The sequence below is a fragment of the Moschus berezovskii genome, chromosome 17, assembly GCF_049115385.1.
Source record: "Moschus berezovskii isolate FMDL1 chromosome 17, NW_MosBer_1.0, whole genome shotgun sequence".
NCBI lineage: Eukaryota > Metazoa > Chordata > Mammalia > Artiodactyla > Moschidae > Moschus > Moschus berezovskii.
Window position 1 is genome coordinate 40,161,947 of NC_142476.1, and position 15,907 is coordinate 40,177,853.

At 41.8% G+C, this 15,907-nt stretch overlaps 1 protein-coding gene across 3 annotated transcripts in view; it reads left to right on the forward strand.

The window, feature by feature from the left end:
- The first annotated feature begins 1,583 nt into the window (after positions 1-1,583).
- Positions 1,584-15,907, forward strand: part of DNAJC16 (DnaJ heat shock protein family (Hsp40) member C16) — a 40,423-nt gene continuing 26,099 nt past the window's right edge. Inside the window, exons 1-4 of one of the 3 annotated variants that reach the window (XM_055419271.2) lie at positions 1,584-2,467; positions 4,186-4,370; positions 9,004-9,070; positions 10,361-10,691. In XM_055419271.2, coding sequence (XP_055275246.1) covers positions 2,450-2,467; positions 4,186-4,370; positions 9,004-9,070; positions 10,361-10,691 — 601 coding nt within the window. In that variant the 5' untranslated portion in view covers positions 1,584-2,449. The remainder of the gene's footprint in view (positions 2,468-4,185; positions 4,371-9,003; positions 9,071-10,360; positions 10,692-15,907) is intronic. The other 2 variants (XM_055419272.2, XM_055419274.2) reach the window with 2 other exon arrangements.

The window sequence follows — 15,907 nt, forward strand, 5'->3', positions numbered from 1 at the left end:
GCTACGCAGCTTCGTCCCCGGCGCCCCACCATACCTCTAGAGCCCTAACCTCCCCAGGACACACCCCCGCGCCGTGGTCAGGGGCTCCTAGCCGGAATTCTCTAGCAATTCGCTTTCTGGTGGCGCAGCGGTAAAGAAACCGCCTGCCAATGCAGGAGACCCAGGTTCCATCCCTAGATTGGGAAGCTCCCCTGGAGAAGGAAACGGCAACACACTCCAGCATTTTTGCCTGAAAAATTCCATGGACAGAGGAGTCTGGTGGGCTACAGCCCATGAGGTCGCAAAGTGATAAAGAGGCACGCACCATTCATAAACTCTCGGGGCGGGGCGGGGCGGGACGGGACCTGGGGGTCAAATTTCTACCAAGAGAGAATGTCGTGCCTGGAGCCTTGGTCTGTCCCGCCCAGTTCAACCCGCTCCAGGGCATCGTACCCCTTTAGCTCTGTCACCTGTCCACAGTGAAACTGAGTATCCTTTAGCATGCCGGGATCTCCTTGTTTACTGTGTTTACTGTTCCAAACTTGTCCGATCCAACCAAGCTCACCGTACAGTCTTCCATTCCCCTCTTCCCTCCCACCCTAGCACCCCACAAGGAAAAAAAAAGAGCAGAAATCTTGTCCTCTGAATTATCAGTTTGTACGGCTCATTTCCTCATGTTAAAAATTGCTCATACATGAACTATATTTCAATATTAAAAAAAACCTCACAGACAACATAAAAATAGGAAAAAAATAGTTCCTGTTTGTTGAGCAATTGCTAAGTCCCAGCATTGTGCAAGCCATTTTACATTGTATTATCTAATTTATCCCTGACTACAATCCTACAGGGAGATGAGATTCTTTCCCCCTATTTTTCAGACATGGACGCTGGGGCTCTAGGAAGTGAAGTCGCCATTCAAGATCACAGAGGTAGTAGTGGTAGAGGCGGGTAGGATTTAAACCCCAACCCAACTCAAAGTCCACTCGCAACTGGCAATCTACTTTAGAATATATTCTCTTGAGCAGCTAACTTCAGCCCCATTCACTCATTTTTTCCAAGAATATTTACTGAGATTCTATCTGTGCCAAGGTCTATAGAGGCACCAAGAATATAGAAGTGAACAAAACAGAGTTTAAAAGTCCTGCTTTTAGGTGCTTATATTCCAGTAGGAGGAGACAGTGATAAACAGCATAAATTAATGAAAGATATAGTATGTTAGATAGTGATAAATGCAAAGGAAATAAAGCGTAAATAAGCAAGGCAAGAGAATATAAAATCTTTCTTTATATCCCCAAGGAATCTATGTCATTGGCTCACGGAAAGCTTATCACATTTACTTGTGCCTCTCCCCCATCGCGCTCCCCACCCAGCATCACCACACACATATCCTTTTCCCGTGGTTAGGACAGGATCTAGCACATTATCTAGAGTGGAAGTCGCTTTTTTGGAAAATAGGATTAAGTGACCTGGATTCTAAGCCTTGGGCAAGTCTCTACCCCTCTCTGGGCCTCAGTCTCCTCCATCAGGATAGGGAGGAGTTGAACCAGAAACGATCCCTAAGGTCCCTTCCAACTCTGACGCTCTCGGAATCTAAGAATAGGGTTAGAGACTGGGGAACAGCAATAGCTTCCCCACCCTAGCAACTGCTGCTAGACAAGGGCCACCTCCTGGTAGAGGTACAAACTCCTCCCTGAATCGAGGAGGTCTTTTGACATCCCATCATGCATCGCGACTTTGCCTCTCTAGGAGGCACGTTTTGGCCTCCTTGGTCACCACCCTCCTTTCGGATCCCGCCGGAGAGCGCTCCCCGTTCCTATGGCAACCCTGCCAGGTCCACGCGCAGACGGCAGGTGGCAAGGGTCAAAACAGATTCACAGAGTAGAAGACCTCGACGTGTTCTGTTCTCGCCTTTGGTCCGCCGGCCCTTTAAGTATCACGTGACTATCCTCCGGTTCGTCCCTTCTCTTTCCCCTCCCCAGGCCCCGGCGAGCGCTGGTGTGGACCGGAGGCTCCCGGCCCGGCGGACTAACTGGAGCACGGACGCTGCAGCCGGTTAGGCCGGTGCCCTTTCCCGGTAACTCCTTCCCGGCGTGACGCGCGGAGCCGCAGACGCGGCGGGGCCGGGCAGGCTCAGGGATCTCCAGTCAGTTCTTCTTCATTCCGGGTCTCCGCTGGGCCCGGGGACAACCCGGAGCCGATAGGGCCCGATCCAGGGCTCTCGGGGGCGGCGAGGGATGCGGCTGTCTACTGGAGGGTTGCGACGTTCGGCGGGAGCTCGAGGCGGGGCTCAGACCTAAGCATGTCTCTGGGAGCGTCTACCTGGTCCAGGGGATACTGCCCGAGGGCAGGTTGTTTCCTGTCCTGAGGCTGGCACGGTCGAGCTGTCAGCAAAAGAACACAGCGCCCCAGCACTTGGGCTCTCTTAAGTGGAGGCGACTGACACAGTTGAATAAGGCACTGGTTGCACTGCATGGTAGAAAAAATAATGGTAATAAATACCGCTTATTGGCTGCTGACCCTGTGCTCAGTAAATCCTTTACCGTTTAACTCCCATGTCGATCCTTTCAAGGTGTATTATTTTCACCCGTTTTATGAAGGAGGACACTGAGGCTTAGCAAGTTTTAAGTAATTTATCCAAGGTTATAAAGCGATGAAGGACAGATCCCAATGTTAGTCTGATTCCAGAGTCCCTGTGCTTAACTAATAGCTACATCGCCTTCTCAGTTTTTAGTTTTTATATGGGTATTTTGTACGAGAGAATAGGTTATAGGTTGCCTTAACAAAGAAGAAATTTCTTTTTGTTTTAGGGTTTTATTCGACATGCTTTCAGTCCTAAACAGTGGCCATCAGATTAGTCTTTGGTGAAGACTCCGAGGTAGCATTTAGACTTCCACTTGTCAGAAACCACACTGTTACAACTTTGCCTCTCTTAAATAAGATGTCACGTAAGATGCTTGATCCTTAAGATGTTAGTGATTTGTGGGAAACCAAGATAAATATGGGACTAACCTGGTGGCCCAGATATTGAAGAATCTACCTGCAATGCGAGAGACCTGGGTTCCATCCCTTGTTTGGGAAGACCCCCTGGAGAATTCCATGGACTGTATACTCCATGGGATCGCAGAGTTGGACAGGAGTGAGCAACTTTCACACACAAGATAAAAAGACCTTTGAAAAATCATTGTGTGATATCACAAAGATCATGATCCTGGAGTGTAAATATGTCCGTGCAATGCAGCACTACCTTGTTAACTTGCCAGGATTACTTCCAAAATCCACAGTGAATTCAGTCACTACCCTCAGCGGAGATGGAGGTTTAACATTTAAAGACCATACCTGGTCTACAATCTTTGCCATTAATGCCCCTCTGATGGCAAACTAAAACTCTTCTCACCACTTTTTCTCATCTGAGGTCTCCACTTATAATTACAGTATTGTTAGTGATTAAAGGCAGCTTCCTATTTTCTTGTTTGAATGGGCGTGGTGACAAAGAATAGAATTGGGGCATGTGAAGTTGTAACTCCAGTTTTAGAGTATTTCACTTTCATCCTTGTACTTATTTAATTCCCAAGAACATCACAACTATCTCATTTTGTAGTTTTGCATATAGTAAGTTTTACAGTTTCATGAATTTATTTAGCAAGTGCTCAGTAAGGGATTCTCTAACCACATATTTTAGGTTTAAACTATTATTGTCAGGCAACTTCCCCGTTGGTCTGGTGGTTAAGTCTACGCTTCCTTTGCATGGGGTGTAGGTTCCATCCCTGGTTAGGGAGCTAAGATCCTACATACTGTGTGATGTGACCAAAGAAATCTTTTGAGTAAATAAAAGTTAAACTGTCATAATACATGAAATAGTGTGTTAGAGACGTAGTTGCCTAGATTTCCCTATGTATGTTTTCTCATGTTTGCTTATTATTTCTTCATCTCATGTATTTTCAGTCATTTCTAAAGCTTTTCTAATCCAAGGATTTTGGAGAGTTGCTATCTTATTGCTCATCTCTTCATCTGTAATATTCTTATTTGTGATATTCAAAAACAGTAGCAAGGGTGTTCATTTAAGAAGATGGGGTCAGACAGCTTGGTACTTTTCCTGAAAAATATCTTTTGTTTTGTTTTTCATCTGTACATCTTATACCTTTACATAAAAAGTCAGACTGTCCAGATTTCTACCACTGAAACTTATTGCCTCTTCAATCATTTCAGCTCTGGAAAGGAAGAGAAATGGAAGTGAAAAAGTTGAGCATTTCCTGGCAATTCTTGATAGTTCTGGTTCTGATCCTGCAAATTCTGTCTGCGTTGGATTTTGACCCATACAGAGTCCTAGGGGTCAGCCGAACAGCCAGTCAGGCTGATATTAAAAAGGCTTATAAGAAGCTCGCCCGGGAATGGTAGGTGAAACAAAGAAATAGAAGTTTAAAATAAGCTAAGCAGTTTTAGCAGGAGAATGAAGCCTAAATTATGGGTAGCTTTTATTTGTCTCTGTTTCTGTGTTCGTTAAATATATAATATATGTTTGTCTAACATATTTTATAGGGGAGAACGTATATTCATGTTTTTCTATAATTTTTTTAGAATCCAAAGCCTAGTTACTCTGAAACCCCTTTTAGGAATTCTTTTGCTTAAAGAATTGCCTTGATACTATTTGCTTATTTAATGTTAAATAGGAGGGAACTTTAATTAATAAATACATTTTTAATATATATTATATAAATTATATGTATAATATATATAATCAGCAATAGATAAGCTGCCTTTCCCATGATATGTTATTCATAAAGTAACTCTTTATGAGTATCATTGCTAAAGGGAACACTACCCAGTCCTGTTCTCTAGATTATTAATTTCTAAGCTTTAAAAAAAAATATTTATAGTAAGAACTTTTTGCTCTCAATTTAAGGAGAATATTCAGGAACTGAATACATTACTTAAAAAAATTATCATAGAAAAGTCTTAATTTTTTACCTGTAGATGTTGTATTTGCTAGGGAATATGCCAGTGTTTGTGATTAGCAGGAGAGCAATGAATTTAAAGCTTATTTTGGACAAACATTATCAATGTCTTCCATCAGTGCCTTGGACGTGACAGAGTAGAAATGATGGATTATGTAGCCGAAGGGGAGCCACACGGGAAGGAAGGGACACTGAGGACACAGGTGACAAAAGCTGGGTGAACCAACCAAGTAAGGAAAGAAAGTTAGGGATGGGAGCCATCATCGCACACCAACTGCATGCTCGGCTCCAGTTCTATACTGTTTTATCTCATTTAAGCCTTATAATTACCCCCATGAGAGCAGATATTGCTGTCCCTGTTTTTTGGGTGAGCAACTAGGCTCAGGTTTGGGAAGTCTGTATTACCTCTGGGTTCCATAGGTTGACCTTCTGCACCAGCAGGTTTATTGCTATTTTGTTTTTTAATCACTTGCCCATCTGGGCAGAAGTGAGAGTGAGTGGGTTAGTCTGGGTAGGTAGGAAGTTAACATGGCAGCGAAGCTGCCGCATGCAGATGAAAACGCAGGCTGTGCCTGACTTTGCCTGATACCATTATTCTTCAGTGAGAAGTACATCTTAGTATCCAGTTGGTGGTGATAAAGGTGAAACGTAGTTTAAAATATACTTTTGAATGTTTTGAATACCTAACCATTTTAGACCATATTCATATCATGAGATCCCCAGAATTGGATACTAAAAATGAAATCTCTGATTGTGCATGGCCTCTATCCAGGGACTCTACAGCAGTCACCTTCTTTGCTACATCATTTCAGTCTCCTGCCTCTTTGTATTTAAAGCAAAATACATAAATCCGCGATTAATTCATAAGGTTCCGTTCCGTTCGGTCGCTCAGTCATGTCCGACTCTTTGCGACCCCGTGGACTGTAACCTACCAGGCTTCTCCGTCCATGGGATTCTCCAGGCAAGAATACTGGAGTGGGTTACCGTTTCCTTCTCCAGGGGATCTTCCCGACCCAGGGATCAAACCCGGGTCTCCCGCATTGGAGGCAGAGGCTTTAACCTCTGAGCCACCAGGGAATTCATAAGGTAGCAACATTCTTTTGGAAAGGGTATAGCCTTTGACAACATTTTAAAAGCAAAAATAATCGCTTGATTTTATGGATCCTATTAAAATGTATAGCTTTGACTTTTCTGTCTTCCAGAGCTGAAAAAGTTGTTACAATATTAATTAAATGAATCATACACTTCACTTCCTTAATTAGATTCTGTTTAGGAATATTATGTCACCATACATATAAAAAAAACTATCATCTAGTGAAAGTCTAAAATTTTACTTTACCCTTGTATTTTTACTGTACTATTATTTTCTGCTTTTTAGGCTCTGGTAATATTTTATCATTGAAACTTTTTGTTTCATTTCATAGTGGTTTCATATCCAGTTGGCCCTCAAACAACATAGGTTTGAACTGTGCAGTTCAACTGAGCCCCCATGTTGTTCAAGGGTAACTTGTACACTGAAAAATAGCAGTTTCCTTGTTTGACTTTTCAGAATGAGCTACTCCATGGGGAATGGTTAATTAGTGAATTCGATTTGTAGCTTTCCTCTGCTGTTTTATCACTTAATAGTATTTCTTACCCTGCTCAAGGCTTCCCTGGTGGCTCAGTAGTAAAGAATTTTCCTGCAGTACAGGAGATGCAGGTTCTATCCCTGGGTCGGGAAGATCCCCTGGAGAAGGGAATGGTTACCCACTCCAGTTTTCTTGCCTGGAGAATCCCTTGGACAGAGGAACCTGGTGGGCTACAATCTATGGGGCTGCAAAGAGTCAAACACAACTGAGCGATTAACGCTTTCCCTGTTCAAGAGCTTTCTCTTTGCTTGGTGAAACCATTTTAAATTCCTTTTTAATCTCAGAAAAATGACATTTCTCTCCCGATAATTGTTTTATCATAAGTACTTTTCTTGTATCATCTAATGGGCAAAATAACTCCTCCAACCCCAAGAAAAGGGCATCATAAAATTTGATTTGAAGCAAATGGGTACAGCATGGTCAGTCCCCTAAACAGTAAATCCATTTGTCTGATACTTTATTATTCTTTGCTATCTTCATTTTTATTCCCTTCAAGGTAGCACCTTCGTTTTTATTCCCTATTGGTAGATACCCAATGGATACCAAATACAGAATTTTCTTTACTTTGAAATTTAAAAGTTGCATATTATATTGTGGGCTTTCCTGGTGGCTCAGACAGTAAAGAATCTGCCTGCAATTCAGGAGACTGAGGTTCAATCCCTGGGTCAGGAAGATCTCCTGGAGAAGGGAATGGCAACCCACTCCAGTATTCTTGCCTGGAGAATTCTATGGACAGAGGAACCTGGCGTGCTACAGTCCATGGGGTCACCAAGAGTCAGACATGACTGAGTGACTAACACTTTCACTTTCATTATATTGTAGTCTGAAATGTTGCTTATACACTGAACATAGCATTGGATGGTGCTTTCCTGAGGTGAATTTATCCTTTTCTAAATGTTTTCAACTTTGTGGTATCTTCCCATAATCAGGAAAATATTCCTTATAAGCTGAAACTGTCTTGTGGTTTCCTGTCTGTCCTTGGGCCTTGGTTTCCTCTGTTTCAGGGTGTGTGGTTTTAATCCAGCCCCCAATACTCTCTCTTTGGTTCAATTTCCTTAAAAGCCCCTTCTTCCCTTCTCTTCCCCCACTACAGAGTTCTGTATGTTAAATCTACATTTGTGCAGTTGCATGATTTTTATCCTCTTAGCCTTTGGCCTAAGTTTGAATATTGAAAACTCTTCTTTTTTCCTTTGGTCATCCAGAAACATATTTTGGAACCATCATCTTGTTTCCTTAAATCATTATTTTCATTACATTTAGCTGAGTTTTTTTCCCACTAATGTTCATAACAAGATTAAATAATCAAGGGAGGAACAGCCAACAATTTGAAGTTCCTTTATTTTTAGAGAAGTCAGAATATTGGTATAATTCAAATATGTTCCTGCTAGAATAAGTTGATCAAGTTGTAAATTTTTTTATTCAAATGTACTTGGTACTGTTTTTAGTAGTCATTTGCCTCCCAGTGGATTGTTTCTTTTTCCAGAACCTTTGCTAGAAGAAATTTACTAGAAGTTAGCAGTAGTGATTATTAAAAAAATAAGCTCTGTAATAATCTCTTAATAAAATGAACATTGAAAAATCAGTTGGTATAAAACACTGATTTAGATGTTAGAGAGTTCTAAGGAAGTAAAACCTAGCCCCTACTTTCCAAGACTTTTAAATCACCAAAATAAAAATAAAATCGCCAAAGCTGAAATTGGTAAATGTAAGAATATTACAGAATAATATATGGCAGCAAGATAGATACAGTTAATTGCCAGCTGTGTATAATAGCAAATGTTAGTTCCAATATTAGTTGAAATCACTTTGCATAAACTCTAGAATTTCCTCACATTTTTAAAACATGTGACCTTGAAATCATTATCCGTTTGTAAATAAAAGGCAATGAGGCAGAATGGAATAACCAGAATAATATTGAAAATTAAAGCGTTCTAATTTTAACATCAGCAACAAGATACCGTTTGGAACATGGTTATTACTAAACAAATTCATGGAGTATCCTAAAAACTGCTTTGTCCACCGGAGTTGTCAGAAGAAACACCTACATTGATATCATTCTAACATTGGGATGAAATGCTGCCATCCTGGGAAAAGAAGTTGGTTCTTACCAATAAGTGACCTTAGCCTTGGGCTCCAGCAGTGTTCAGGAGCAGTGTAGAGACACATATACATTCCACCCTTCCTCAGTGAAAGCCTGGAACACTATCTGGTGCTTTGAAAATGTGCCTGGATAAAGCACTGTGGGAAGAAATTGCCTGTTTCAGTTTCATTTACTGTAGTCATGTGAAGCAACGAATTGCTTCTCCCACTTATTTTTAAGGAACTGTTCTAGCAAAATGCCCTTCCATTTGCCTCTGATGTAGTGAACTCTGTGTATGAGGATGTTAATTAACCATGTGTAAAACATTAAATCCACCGTCACCACCTGCCCATTTGTGTTTCAGGCATCCTGACAAAAACAAAGATCCTGGAGCAGAAGAGAAGTTCATTCAAATTAGCAAGGCTTACGAGGTATCGTGTCAAACTTTGTGATGCATCTATTGGCTTTTGTAAAATTTATCTTAGATGATCAGTTTGTAAAATCCTCTCGGAAAGGGTATGTTCCCCATGCCCTTGACCCAGTCTAAGTAGTGGTAGAAACAGCATTTTTGACCACATCCAATTTGTTGAAACCATTGCCTGAACACTCTGCTCTTAGAGAAACTGCCCTATTTTAAAGGCTTTAATTGGAATTTTAGAGTAACCCTGAATGTCTCCTTCCTTATGTTACATGCTCAATTTGGCAGCACAGGAGATTCGGGTTTGATCCCTGGGTCGAGAAGATTCCCCTGGAAGAGGAAACAGCAACCCACTCCAGTATTCTTGCCTGGAGAATCCCATGGCCACAAGGAGCCTGGTGGGCTATAGTCCACGGGGTTGCAAAGAGTCGGACATGACTTAGTGACTGAGCACATATGCATACAGAGACTTACATTAAAGAAACACAGACCAGTTTGCCTGTATTTATTGAATGACTCGAGGTTACAAATACATTTAAACACGAGGCTTTTAGCAGTTTTCCAACATATCAGCTTAAGTAAGTTGGTCTGGAATATGTAAGAAAGATAAGTCCGTGGCTTCCTGATTTGTGTCAGGGTAATGTTCTTCAAAGTGCTTAGCTCATGGAATGATGCTTCATCCTAAAACAGGTTCTTGAATTAGACTTCAAAGTTATTTCTCAGTAAGAGTCAGCTAACATACAATCACAGAATTCAACCCTATGGCTACTTTTTGGTGTTCACAACTTTGCATCCATTTGTTTGAATGAATTATTCCAACTTAGATGACACGACTAAGTCAAGATTCTCACGGCTGAGCCCTTTATGGTCAAAGTTATGTTAAATTAAAGACTTCCCTGTCTATCCAGTGGTTAGGATTTCAGTCTCACTACCAAGTGTCCGGGTTCAGTCTCTAGTTGGAGAACTAAGATCCAACAAGCCCCACGGCACAGCAAAAAAAAAAGTTTTCTAATTTATTGATGTGTTTAGTGTTATGATAGTTCAGAATCTTTAAAGCCAAGATGAGCCTGAGTAGCTGGCTATACAGTTGAAGTATTTTGGTTTTGAAATACTTAATTTTTCTGATAAGAGAAGAGTTTCACAGTATGTTGAGTGACTGCATTTAAAATATCAAATTGTGTTGTATCTTTACATTTATTTTCTTCCTTTATCTTCAGAGATGTTTACAGGAAAGTCCTTTGCGTGGCCCTTTTTTTGCTGTTTTGTTTTCTGGATTTCTTATTTTCTTCCCCTTTCTTTGTAGATTCTTTCCAATGAAGAAAAGAGATCACATTATGAGCACTATGGAGATGCTGGGGAGAGCCAGGGCTACCAGAAGCATCGAGAGTATCACTTCCGCCACTTCTACGAGAATTTTTATTTCGATGAATCTTTTTTTCACTTCCCTTTTAATTCTGAACAGAGGGACTCAATTGATGAGAAGTATTTAATGCACTTTTCACACTATGTGAATGAAGTGGTTCCAGACAGCTTCAAAAAACCCTACCTCATTAAGATCACCTCAGACTGGTGCTTCAGCTGTATCCACATTGAGCCTATCTGGAAAGAAGTAGTTCAAGAACTCGAAGGTTTGGGTAAGAGCGTTTTATTCCTTGGAAGACGTTTGTATAAGAGAAGGTGACTTTTATGTCTCTTGAATTTCTTGGGATATTGGAGAGAAGGAACAGTTAATGCGATTTCTCTTCAGAAATTCATGGTGACTGGGGTTTTCCAGGGGACACATTTTCAGAGGGGAAATGGGTAAGCCACTTTCATTCTGCATTACTAACTTGAAGTCTGTATAGTCTCCTGACATCTAGTTGAGAGCCTAATATAGAGGAGAAACGTAAAAATTATTGGCTGAACAGAGCAGCCCTCAAGTACCAGTCTTCATGCTGGTAGGTTATCCTTATGCTATTTGTGAGTTCACTCTGTGAACTCAGAGTGAATTAATTAATTTGCTAGGGTGGCCATAACAAAATACCATAGACAGGGTGGCTGAAACAGCAGGAATTTATTTTCCCATAGTTCTCAAGGTTAAAAGTTCAAGATCGAGGTTTCAATAGGTTTGCTATCTTGTGAAGCCTGTCTCATTGGCTTGCAGGAAGCCAGCTTCTCCCCGTGTGTTCACAGGGTCGTCTGTGTCTGTGTGTTTGGGTCTAGTATCTCATACTCTCTTTCTGTGACCCTGTGGTTAGTCACTCAGTCGTGTCCAACTCTTTGCAACCCCATGGAATGTAGCCCATCAGGCTCCTCTGTCCATGGGATTCTCCAGGCAAGAATAGTAAAGTGGGTTACCATGCCCTCCTCCAGGGGTCTTCCCAACCCAGGGATGGAGCTCAGGTCTCCCTCAAGCCCCATTTTAACTCCGTTACCCCTTTAAAGGCCCCATCTCCAAATATAATCACACTCAGAAGTACTGGGGATTAGAGGGTCAACCTATGCATTTTGGGGGCAAACAGCTCCGCCTGTAACAAATAATATTCTAATTGTCATAGGTTACCACTGTCCATCACAGATTAGCGTTTCTTTTGTTCAGAGATATCACTTAGCTCCAGGAAAATCTTAGTTATCCGGGGAGGGTATTTATTTTAATAACTTATAAAAATTGGAATCACTGAATTAAATGTGTGTCTGTTTTACAGGCATTAGCAGGCCTACTTATTTTTTTATTTTTGGCTGCACAGTATGGCTTGTGGGATCTTAGTTTCCCAACCAGGGATAAAACCCACAACCCCTGTATTGGAAACCCAGAGTCTTAACTACTGAACCACCAGGGTAGGCCCAGATCTTTTTTTCTTTTTAACATTTATTTATTTGGCTGTGTTGGATCTTAATTGCAGCACAGAGGCTCCAGAGCATGTAAGCTCAGTAGTTGCACTGCACAGCCTTAGTTGCTCCTTGCCATTTGAGATCTTAGTTCCCTGACCTGTGTGCCCTGCATTGGAAGGCAGATTCTTAACCACCAGGCAAGTCACTGACACAGTGGTTCCCAGCCTTTTTGGCACCAGGGACTGGTTTCGTGGCAGACAATTTTTCCCATAGACTGAGAGAGAAGAAGAGAGGATGGTTTCAGGACGATTCAAGGGCATTACATTTATTGTGCACTTTATTTCTATTATTATTACATTGTGATATATAATGAAGTAATATAATATAATGAGTTGTATGCAACCCACCATAATGCAAAATCAGTGGGAGCCCTGAGCTTGTTTTCCTGCAATTGGATGCTCCCATCTGGGGGTGATGGGAGAGCAGTGGGGAGCGATTGTAAATACAGATGAAGCTTTGCTTGCTTGCTCACCCACTGCTCACCTCCTGCTGTGCAGCCTGGTTCCTAACAGGCCACAAATCGGTATCGGTTCATACCGGTCCATGGCCTGGGGATTAGGAACCCCTGCTCTAACAGACCTATTCTTGAGTAACTAGAAAGGTACTAACAACCAGAGGGGCTGAGAGGACCCGGTTACTCTGGAGAACATGCACCAGTGAAAGTCGCCAGTTCATTTATTCTAAAACAGAACATTTCAACCTGCTCTTCAGAGGCACGCAGGTGCTCAGATATGCCATAATGCTTTCCTGCGATGGAATCAAGAGGTTCTTAGAAGTTGAGGAACATGTGGTTTCTCACATGTGGTGGACGGTCAGCAGATGTTTGCTGTGGTGCCTGGTAAATAAATGAGGGGCCCAGGTCAGCTGTCAGATTGGACAGTTTCTTCATCACACAGCACAGTCACACCTTGTGCCATGCATGCTGATGTGCTGGAAACCATTTAACCTCTTCAGTCCAGGAGCTGACCATAAGCTCCCGTAGTGGAACGTAGACACTGGGCCATTGCATAATGGTAATGCATGTACACCAAAGTCAGATCAGAGCCAACAGGTGAACTTACACGACATGAGACAGCATAGCCCAGTGGTCAGTGTCATGACCACATGCCTCGGAGTCAGATGCACCAGTTTACAGATCACAGATGTGTCATTTATAACACTTTGTGTCCTTGGACAGATTACTTAGCCTCAGTTTCTTCAGCTCTAAATTGGAGTTATAATGTCAAACCAACAGGATTGTTATGAATATTAAATGAGAAAAGCATATATTAAGTACCTGATACATATTGAATACTTAATAAATGAACTTTAGAGAATTTTTGATTAACTGAGTTTTCTGGTTTACCAGCGTTAAGTTTTTGAAAGCACCTATTTTGTAAATTCCTTTTAAAAAATCTTTTCTAAATGTTAGTTTTCTACAGCTCACAGACTATAAAGCACTTGAGTTTTTCTTTATTTTTAGCTAAGTCTTGAAAGATGATTAGAAGTTGTGTACTCAGTAGCTTAATCATGTCCACCTCTTCATGACCCCATGAACTGCTGCCCACCAAGCTCCTCTGCCCATGGGATTTTCCAGGCAAGCATACTGGAGTGGGGTGCCATTTCCTCCTCTAGGGGATCTTCCCAACCCAAAGATTGAACCTGTGTCTCTTGTGTCCTCACATGGGCAGGCTCGAATTCTTTACAACTAGTGCCACCTGACTGGACAGGAAGTAAAGGAGTAACGTTCAGGCAAGAGAGAACAATGCAGGCAGGGAAACAGAGAGCCAGCAGCGAGGGGTGGCTGAGTGCAGATGAGCAGGGAGGAAGCAGGAGGAGCAACCTGGGAGTCAGGTGGTAAGAAGCCTTCAAATCCAGGCCAAGGAAGCTGGCCTTTACTTTATAGTATGTCATAGAGCCAAGAATGGGCCTATCAGATCTCTGCTTTAGAAAGCTAACTGTTCAAGCTGCGTGAATGACAAACTAAAGAAGGTGAAAATAGAAGCAGCAAAGTTAACAGTCCTGGCAAGGCGGCAACCATTGGCCTGAGCTCGGTCAGTGGGAACAGAGGGGGAACAGGTATTAGATATTTCAAGGGAAGGATCATAGAAGGACCTGGCACCTGGGGACCATTTGAATGTAAGAACTGAGGAAAAGAGAGGGGGTCAAAATGGACTCAGCATTCTCCCTTGAGCTACTGGGTGGGCAGAGGATACAAGAAAGAGTTGAATTGGGAGAAGTTGTTCTGAATAATGATTGCGGTTTGGACTGCCAAGTGTGATGACATGGCACTAATAATATAAGCATAATAATCATAGCTTGTATTTATGGAAAGTTTACTGTATGCCAATCACTAATGTAAGTGTCAACTCGTAAACAACTCTTTGAGGAGGGTGCTGTTGTCATCTCTCTTTTATAGAGACTCGGCTGATTTTGGTACCTTTTCCAAGGTCCCACGGTTGGTATATGGCAGAGCTGGGATTCAAACCCAGGGAGACTGGCTCTGTAATCCACGCGGTGAACATGATGCTCTACTGCTTTTCAGGATCCTTAAATCTGTGATGATTGAAGATCTCGCCATCCTTTGGGATTGTTGTGCTCTATAATCCTAATTAAAAATTAGAAAATTTTAAATCATGAAATTAAAAAACGCTTGCTTCTTGGAAGGAAGGCTACAACAAACCTAGACAGCATATTAAAAAGCAGAGACATCACTTTGCTGATAAAGGTCCGTATAGTCAAAAGCTATAGTTTTTCCATTAGTCATGTACAGATGTGAGAGTTGAAACATAAAGAAGGCCAAGCACCAAGGAATGGATGCTTTTGAATTGTGATACTGGAGAAGACTCCTGAAAGTCCTTTGGACAGCTTAGAGGTCAAACGAGTCAGTCCTGAAAGAAATCAACCCTGAATATTCATTGAAGGCTTGATGGTAAAACTGAAGCTCCAATACTTTGGCCACCTGATGTGAAGAGCCAGCTTATTTGGAAAGACCCTAATGTGGGGAAAGATTGAAGGCAGAGAAAAAGGGGGTGACAGAGGATAAGATGGTTAGATAGCATCACTGACTCAGTGGACATGAATTTGAGCAAACTTGAGATAGTGGAGGACAGCGTGCTGTAGTCCATGGGTCGCAAAGAGTCAGACATGATTTCGCAACTGAACAACAAATAATCCTAAGAAGTCAGGACTCAAAATGACAAGGATGGAAGAAGATGGATTTAGATTCATAGAAGTAATGTTTAAGAGTATTTAATCTGTTCCCACACTTCACTTCCCAAGTCCCCTAGAAAGCGGGTTTTGACTAAATGTATTAGATCAGTTTAGTTTTCCTCTTTGGAACATTCAGATGCGTTGCAGATTCCTAACACTCAAGTTCCACTTGGTTACAGTTGGGTTATACTGAGATGAGATCCTGACAATATCCATGGCCACTGCCTGTCCAAACAAGTCAGTGTTATCCTTTAAGACAGTTACTGCAGAAAATGTTTCTATTCTGAGTTGACAGAAAAAGCAGACAGTCTTAAAGATTAACTGTGGTCTAGGGAAGCCTGGACATTATCTCAAAATAACATAAAATGCCTGAATTGCAGTAAATGAAGGAAATGAAACAGTTCCACCCAGAGAAGAACTGTTGTAGCTATTTAGGTGGAATCTACAGTTGTGCCGTTTGGTAATAACTACTGTGCAAAAGCAGACCACAGTTATAGACAGCCATGCTATGGAGGAGGACCCAGAAATAGTCAGCTCTGCCCTTGACCTTGAGGAGCTTACTCTTACTGGGAAGAGAAGATAGATACCCAGGAAATTCACACCAGCGTCACATGTGCAAGTACAGAATAGTACAATACTATAGGAGTAAGTAGAACATTATAAGGAATTCATTCCATGTTCTCATTTAAGGCATTTGTCTTGGGAATTCCCTGGTGGTTCAGTGGTTAGGACTTGGCACTTTCACTGAAAGTGAAACCAAGGCTCACTGAACCAAGGCTCAGGTTCC